Source organism: Meleagris gallopavo, chromosome 1 (assembly GCF_000146605.3).
Source record: "Meleagris gallopavo isolate NT-WF06-2002-E0010 breed Aviagen turkey brand Nicholas breeding stock chromosome 1, Turkey_5.1, whole genome shotgun sequence".
NCBI classification, from domain to species: domain Eukaryota; kingdom Metazoa; phylum Chordata; class Aves; order Galliformes; family Phasianidae; genus Meleagris; species Meleagris gallopavo.
The window spans coordinates 66,856,801-66,864,878 of record NC_015011.2 but is presented as its reverse complement, the minus strand read 5'-3'; the positions used below and the strand labels follow the sequence as shown (position 1 = coordinate 66,864,878).

General features: G+C 37.6%; 2 protein-coding genes across 3 annotated transcripts in view; one reads left to right on the top strand and one right to left on the bottom strand.

The window, feature by feature from the left end:
- Positions 1-3,332, top strand: part of ETFRF1 (electron transfer flavoprotein regulatory factor 1) — a 7,935-nt gene extending 4,603 nt beyond the window's left edge. For both annotated transcript variants that reach the window (XM_031555297.1, XM_031555295.1), the window contains one exon: positions 3,101-3,332. The gene's annotated coding sequence lies outside the window, so the exon portion shown is untranslated. The remainder of the gene's footprint in view (positions 1-3,100) is intronic.
- KRAS (KRAS proto-oncogene, GTPase) overlaps positions 3,093-8,078 on the bottom strand; it is a gene marked incomplete at its 5' end in the record, with an annotated part of 20,702 nt that continues 15,716 nt past the window's right edge. The window contains 1 exon segment of the mRNA NM_001303223.1: positions 3,093-3,423. Coding sequence (NP_001290152.1) covers positions 3,307-3,423 — 117 coding nt within the window. The 3' untranslated portion in view covers positions 3,093-3,306.

Below are 8,078 nucleotides of genomic sequence, written 5' to 3'. Positions count from 1 at the left end.
AATTGTAGTATCTGGTATTACCAACATTCCTAGGTCACGCAACCAATGATGGAAAAACTGGATCACACTGCATATGTTCCACATCAAATAAAGCACGATGTACAAAATGTGCATGTTTCAGTTTACACTATACAAAAATAGTTAAAATACATTCCAGGTAAACATATTACATTAAGAAGTCATTCTAGTAAGAAGTTGGCACTCAAGAGGAAAAAGCAGAAGTATTTTCAACATGAAAACACAAGACAGTGGAATAAAGAAATGTTAGGAAAGGTTTACCATCTATGTAGCTTTATGTAAACTTCAGACAAAATGATTGGTATACAGTTTGATGGTCTCTGAAGGTAATAATTGTATTGCTTCATAGAACAAAGTGTAGAAGATTGTGTGTCTGTATTTACCTGTTACAGAGATCCTATGTGATGTAACTTCTTTTTTTCCTAAGTTAGGGCAATGAGACTGGTTAAAATAACGTTCAGTTCTGAGAAAACCAGTAATAATGTTTACCAGGGTTACATAAAGCTACTGTAAGAAGGTGTTACTCCCTGACATATGGCAATGTAATGTATTAACGCAGCAAGTGATTCACATGTTCAGTTAGCAGTTACTGCCAGAAAAGACAGCATCCAGATATGTCCTTTGAAAGCATTTCAAATAGGGAAAGACAGAATAATTGAGATCAACTTGTGCAAGCTGCAATCCAACATGCTTCACCAAATCTCTACAAATATTAAGACAAAACTGCACAACAGTGGCAAGGATGAATTTTTTTTCTTTTTTTTTTTTCCTTTAAGTCAATAAGGGCTATTATAGGGCAATTCTGTAATAATTTACTTAGATTGGTAGCTACAGATCACACTTACCGAAAAACTTATTTTATATATATCTTGACAGTAGAGCCGTATCAATCCACGCTTGATTATTAAGATACTTCTGCTAAATTTATTTCCCCTAATAGTTTTTAGTTAAATTAACGTGAGAATTTTAGACCATCCCTAGTTTTACATGCAGTGTGACTCAGTTACCAAAAATCTTCAAAGTCACCTTAAGATTGCTGTTGTTAGCCTAGGGTATGCTATTCAGCTTTGCTATCTTCTTCATATATAATCATATATAATCTACAATGTGCAAATAACCACCTCCAAAATGGTTTTAGCCCTGGAAGCTGTAAAATGTTTTAGGACATTAAAAACTTATCAGTATTCCTTGTTGGCCCTTAACATGTATAAAGTTATGTTCTCCTATTATAATCTTTCAACTTTCTTTTTCGTAATCTAAAATATATCTCACATTGATGCTGAAAAGATGGGGGCTGATAGGGGCTGGGAGAGCAGTCAGTGCAGGCAGGGAAATTTGTTAATTCTCATTTGTTAACTTCTCAGGCGCACGAGAGAACATGCAGCAACCCAGACAGCACAATTCCCCTGCCAGCTTTTGCAGCTCTCCACCTAACAGAGTCACTGCTGATTTTTGCTGTAGGAAGCAAAATGATGCGTGTCTGCAGTCGCACCTTTGACATCATATAAATGGTCTAAGTTACACTGGTATATTCAAACGATACTGTGTAAATCTGCCATGTAGCAGTTTAGTTATAGGTTAAATTTGGGCAATGCTGCTCTTCCCTTTTCCAAACTTCCAGAACTTACCAGTCCACTGTCCTGTACTATCCTCCTTCAGTGATTTCTGGTTTACTTTTGGCACACGAAGTCACACTTCCAATTCTGTTCTGCAGCTGACTGGGTACCAGTGTGCCTTATGGCACTGAGGCAACTAATACAGCCTGGCGCTGTAACTTTCACAGGAAGAAAGCAGGAACTGGCAGCACTGGAAACAGCAGCTCTTACTTCGGTGCAGAATAGCTAAACCACAGTATCAAAAAATGAAAGCTTCTCAAAAAATTCTGCATTAATTCTGATCAGAAAGGAAAAAAAAAAAAGAATCACAAGAGACTTAATCACGGAGAAAGACAACATTAAAATCTTGGTCTAGTTTCATGACAGTCTAGACATTGGAATGCCACTCACCAACCATTTAATCTGTGCAACAAAACTAGCACTTCACAGACATCACATAAACAACACTGAATCTGGAAACCACGTTCTATGCTGAAGATTAGTGCAAATTCCACACCATTTTTATGGCATAGTGGATTTCCAAATTATTTGCATGAAGCAGCTAAGTTCAAGCTCATTCATTCACTGATTTGAGGTTACTAGAATTTAAAATTCTGCTCCTATTTTTACATAAAATGGGCATGTGGAAACATTTCATGCCACCCTTGGGGAAAAAAAAATCAAATGGTTTTAATTTACTATATAATTTAGGATTCATTCTGATTTAATTCTTATGATAAATTCTGGATCCGTGTATGAAGTAACCTAAGAAATTGAATCAACTTATCTATTAAGGCTTTCTAGTATTTCCTGGAGACACTAAGGGTGAAATCTCGTCCTACTGAACTACCTGAAGCTACCTGAAGATTTACCACTGGGGGCTCAGGAGAGCTAAAATTTCACCTTGTTGTCTTCAGACAGAAAAAGTGAAAGTTTTAAAGCAATGCATTAACAGGAAATCAATCTAATCGGAACTTTTACTTTTTCCATTGCCAGATGTGCATTAGTGTCTTTTTTTTAATTTTTCTTTTTTTTTTTAATAGAAAAAATATAGTATTTAAGGAGTGACTGAGACAAATTGCAGTGAAAAAATTTTTTTGTGAAAGTTTTATCTTTACATTCAATAAAGTTGATCTGAAATGCTACAAGACTAGATGCCTAGAAGCAAAATCTACAGGAAGACTATAAAGGCTTCTGGTCTCTCTATATTGCAGTCAGTCTAAACTAAAAGAAAATCTGAAAATAAAGTCTTTTTTGCTAACTAGTCTGTTTTCCCAACCAGATTTAAAAAATAAAAAATAGTAAAAATTAAGGGGGATGTTAGAACATGTAGAGCATCATTTCATTGTTTTGTTTACACACAGAACAGAAGTTCACAATCAGTAAGAAAAGTAGTAAGTTAGCAACTGTGCATGCACCAAAGAGTCCTAAGACATTTCTCAGGTTTTTGTGTGTTTTTTTTTCTTTGTTTTTATTTTTCTTCACAGGCATTGCTAGTTCAAGAACCAACACTCAAAGAATACTGGCACTTTAAGAGGAATGAAGTTTCCACTGTCATTTAAAACAAGCATTCAGGTAAAGCTAACAGGATCATGAAGCAGAAAGTAAAGTAATGCTAAAAACAAATGCTAATAATTTAGTGTAATGTACAAAAATTACTTCAGTACGTCTTAAGAATAAGGATACACTGTATTTACATAATTATACACTTTGTCTTTGTCTTCTTTTTCTTCTTTTTACCATCTTTGCTCATCTTCTCTTTGTGTTTTCTGATTTCTCGAACTAATGTATAGAAGGCATCATCAACACCCTAAAAAGATAAACAGACACACACATTATGATCACTCTAACAGACTTGGCTGCTTGCTTACGTACAGCCTCGTTTCACCTGAGCTGACCAGGTGAAGTGTTTCCAATCAGCAGCCTGCTCTGCAGGAGGCTGTGGCAGGAGAGCTGACAGCATCCTCTCCTCACTGAGGCCCTTACAAAACCCCAGGAGCAGGCTGTGGGTTGTAAGAGTTGTCAGGACACCAACACCTTTTTGAGCATTCCCGGACTTTGGGAATGGGCATGTTGGGAAAAACTGAGATGGTGGGGGACTGCAGCTGCCTCCTGTTGCATGAGAAGTTACGTGAGAATGCATACATCTGACGGCATCGCTGTGTGCAGCCCTGCAGGACAGCAGCTCTGGGGAGCAGGTGGCCACTGTGTGAGCAGTTCCTCCTGGCTGCAGGCTGAGGATCAGCCACCTGAATGAGCCACATTTAAATTATAAGGATGTATAGTACTACTGCAGGATTTCAGAATAAAGCTCTGAAGCGTTTGTTAGCTTTGCTTACGCTTAAAAATCTATACATGGCTTTAAAATACAAACATAAGAGCAGGAATTCAGTACTAAAGAGATAGATATGACTGATCTATGTACTCAGGTCCTTTTGTCAGGCATGCTAACATACTAGTCACACCACAGGTTAATTAAAAATTCTACATAAACAAATCATTTGAATCAATCGTGTTGCAATGATCAGTTAACATTTGATAAATCTTCCCATTCATCTTATGCAAAGACACATGGAACAAACTGTCTGCAGTCTATAATATATCATGTACAGTCACTTGAAACCTTCAGAGCTCCAGCAGTTAAGCTACAGACAAAAGCTAATGTCTCTTCACATGGAATAGTTTCTCTACTTTTGGGGGATAACTATAACTGACAAAATGTATTACTTTTGACCAGACACCCGTAAACCCGATGTGACTCATAATCAAGTGCAACGTTACAGGCTATACTTTGTAATGACCTATTTATGTGCAGTAGCTGCATAACGTTATCATATCACAGCAGCCAGCTGCACCAGCACAGAATTGGGCTGAAAAATCCAGCCCTGCAGCCGGCAGACCTCCTGTCAGCTACCGTGCCCTCAAGCTGCCAATAGAAATCAGCACTCTTGGTTTACTCGTGTGTATATAAACACTTAAAAATAAGCAATATTAGATCAAAGTCCTTCATTGCCTATCCTCTAAAACTGGTAATAGAGTTTTGCAAGGTCTCATAACATAAAATACATGCGCAATTAAGTTGCTCTATATTTGAAAATATTATTTGCTAAAATAAAATTGATGTAGTGTACCTCGTAAGAAGTATGCATGGCTCTGTAAAAGGTGAAGTCTTCTGAGAATCAGAAAAGATTGGCATTATTTTATAGAGGGAGAATATTTTACTTATAATTTCAGCCTTAATGCACAAAGTAAACATTTAGCAAAGTTCATGGAGGGAAATGATCTACTAATAGCAATAGATCACAGTGTATCTTTTGAAATTCTTATCCCAGCCAACCAGGAGGGAAGTATTAAGAACCAGTCATAGAAGGGCTTAGGTTGGAAGGGACCTCAAGGATCATTGAGTTCCAATCCTCCTGCCACAGGCAGGGCCACCAACCTCCACATTTAATACTAGACCAGCCTGCCCAGGGCCCCATCCAACCTGGCCTTGAACACCTCCCTGGGCAGCCTGTTCCAGCACCTCACCAACAGTTTGTCACAACAGTCAACAACAGAGTTTCATTCTTACAACATAAGAATGGTGTAAGAACGATCTTTGCACAATATTCTTCTATGAGACGGTTCACATTTTGTTACAAAACTACCCTTCAGCAGCACTCCAGGCTCATCATTACTCTGTCAGAACAACATTCGTTACAAGGATAGTTGTTGGCTTTCAGCAGCATCTTCAAGCAAGATGTGCATAACGGAAATTGTAATTCAAGTCTTCAAATGAGCAATCTTCTCTCCTCAAACTAGTTTTTATATAAGATATTTTATCTGCGTTTTAAGTAATACTGTGGCCCTTTAAGCACATGACTTCAGAGTTAAGGCTGAAATCTTCCATTGCACCTCCTAAGGTGGTAATCTCAAAGACAGCACATGTTGCAAAATACTTGGGAATAACTTGCTTTTGTCCTTGCATTTATACCTTTGCAGAGCAAGCCTTTACAGTTGTTAACTAGGTATTTACTACTTTTAGTTCTGTCACAATTCATTTTAAGCATAAACAGTAAATACAACATAGAAAACATTTAGAACATTTGTGTGTTAGAACTGGAGATTCAAGAAAAACGGAGGTCCTTCAGTCTGTGAATTAAATCTTAAAAATGCAATTAGAATACAAGTAGTGGATACTCCACAATTAAAGAAGATCTCTGAAGGCATTAGTACTACAAACAAGATCAAGAGTGGTCAACTTTCCCAGTTACCTCTTTCAGTATCGAGGGACCACATGCAGCTGACCTTTCTCCCTCTAGCACTGGAGTCATTGTGTACAAACTTTTCAGAAAGCATGAGATGTACCGAATGAGCACTTTCAATCCAGGTTCAGGATAAGAAACTCAAAATTCAGAGAGCATGCTCAGAACTATAGCACACTGCTCTGGAAGGCAGAGGTTTAGAGCAACTTGCTGCATATAGAACAGAGCTTGCTCGTGGCATTTGTTTTTGCAAAGGGCAATTAAGTGAAGGGAACAGAGAAATCAGAATGTTCAGACAGCAATCCAATTCTGGCTACAGCTTCTCTTTGGTGTTATCTGATGGCCGTACAGAAGTCTGGATGTCTGGTTATGTGTTCACAGACGTGCAAGAGATTTGGCAAGTAGCCTGAATCTGTCACCTTACACACCCTAAATTCTCAAGGAATTGGGATTCTTAAGGACTACAGCTTCGAATAGAGTCTTTTAAAATATATCTCATACACACAGAGTCACGAGAAAAAGAAATTACGCATACACGTCCACAGTGCTACTGAAAAATCATGAAATTAGTTTTAATTAAGAACTGGTAAGTTAATGAGCTTTCATAAACTGCATATTCCAAGAGGTACAAAAACACTGAACAAATTTGATAACCCATAGGCAAGAAAGGAAGATAAACACTGTGCATCACTCCAACACTTGTTACAATGAGCAAGCCTCAAATACACTATTAAATACTGCTCATCTTGCTCATCTAACATATAGCAGGCCGAAATAGAATACATTTAGTCTTACTAAGTGGACAGTAATACAAGCCAGAGCATTTTAAATGCTGGATTTCTCATGCCACTATCATCACTACTGTGCTACAGCTATAGTGCAAGAATTTTGGAGTATGTTTTCTCCAGCTTAATCTCCCAAACATGAAGTTGCTTCAGTGACTATCAGTAACTTTCAGGTATTTATGTATTCGTTTGAAAATGAAGACAAGTGTTTCCTCTGCTGAGCAGATACTGCAAGCACTACAGCCTTCTGACTGTTTTTTTAAGAAAAGTATGTAACAAAAAAAGAAAAAAAGAATATTGATTGCTGACAGAAATGATCTCCGTTGAAGGGGAAAAAAAACAAAAACTCATTTCTCTTTGAAGTAGACAGAAAAAGTTGGAGGCAGGTGGAAAGGAAGTACAAGGGCTGCTCTGAAAGTAATGCCTCCTACTTTATAATGCTGGCCCATGACTTCGATGGATGTTGTTGATACGGCAGCAGAGGTCAAACTTTCCCACCAACATTCCATTACATTTTGTTGTTGTGTGACAGACGGCAGCAGAGCGGGCAGTCTGACATGGAAGTGCATATGAAGGGTGTGTCACTGAATTTGTCCATGTTGAAAAATGGCACCCACTGACATTCCTCAACACTTTCTGAAAGTTTACAGAGACCAAACAGTGGATGAGCACAGTGAGGTGGTGCTCTTCAGCAGCGGTGACACTTTTGCTAGTGCAGATTTTCAGGAATGAGTCATGCAGCTCTTGTTCACTTCTGGTGAAAAAGCATTGCTAATAGTGGTGACTATGTTGAAAAAGAGCATTTTGTAGCTGAGAATGTGCTCTATTAAATAGTGTTATTGTGCTCTTTGTATCTGTTGCAGTTTCCATGGAAATAAATAGGAGGCATGGCTTTCAAAGTGACCTACCTATATGTTCCCTGAGCTGTTAAAGGAAAAAAAAACAAACGCGTTCTTAAAATATGAAAAGATTCCTCCACTTAAAAAACAAACAAACAAAAAAATCTATACTCTTCCTATATTCCTCACAGGAAAGTCCACGAAAAGGAAAAGCAAACAGCATTAAAGTACTAATATACAAAAGAAATTTTAGTTTGGGTTTTTACAAATAAATGCTTCCATCACTCCCCATTATCAGAATTAGTCCAATAAGTTACGGTAAAATAAGTAAAAAGGGATAAACTTTCCCATAGGAAGAGAAGCTCAGGGAACAAGGTCAATCCATTAACAAGGTGTAGGGCAGGGGCTTAGTAGTAACACTTAAAAACCCTTCCATGGAAATAAAAGACATTTCACATTGAGACTATACTAGCAAACAGGAAGAAATGGAAAAGCTGGCCTTAAGAATTCTACATTAAGGATGCTTAAGCAATTTTAATTCATATTACTCTCATCAAAAGCAGTCTTGCCAAGCTGCTTTTAGTTGTTTTTTTTTTT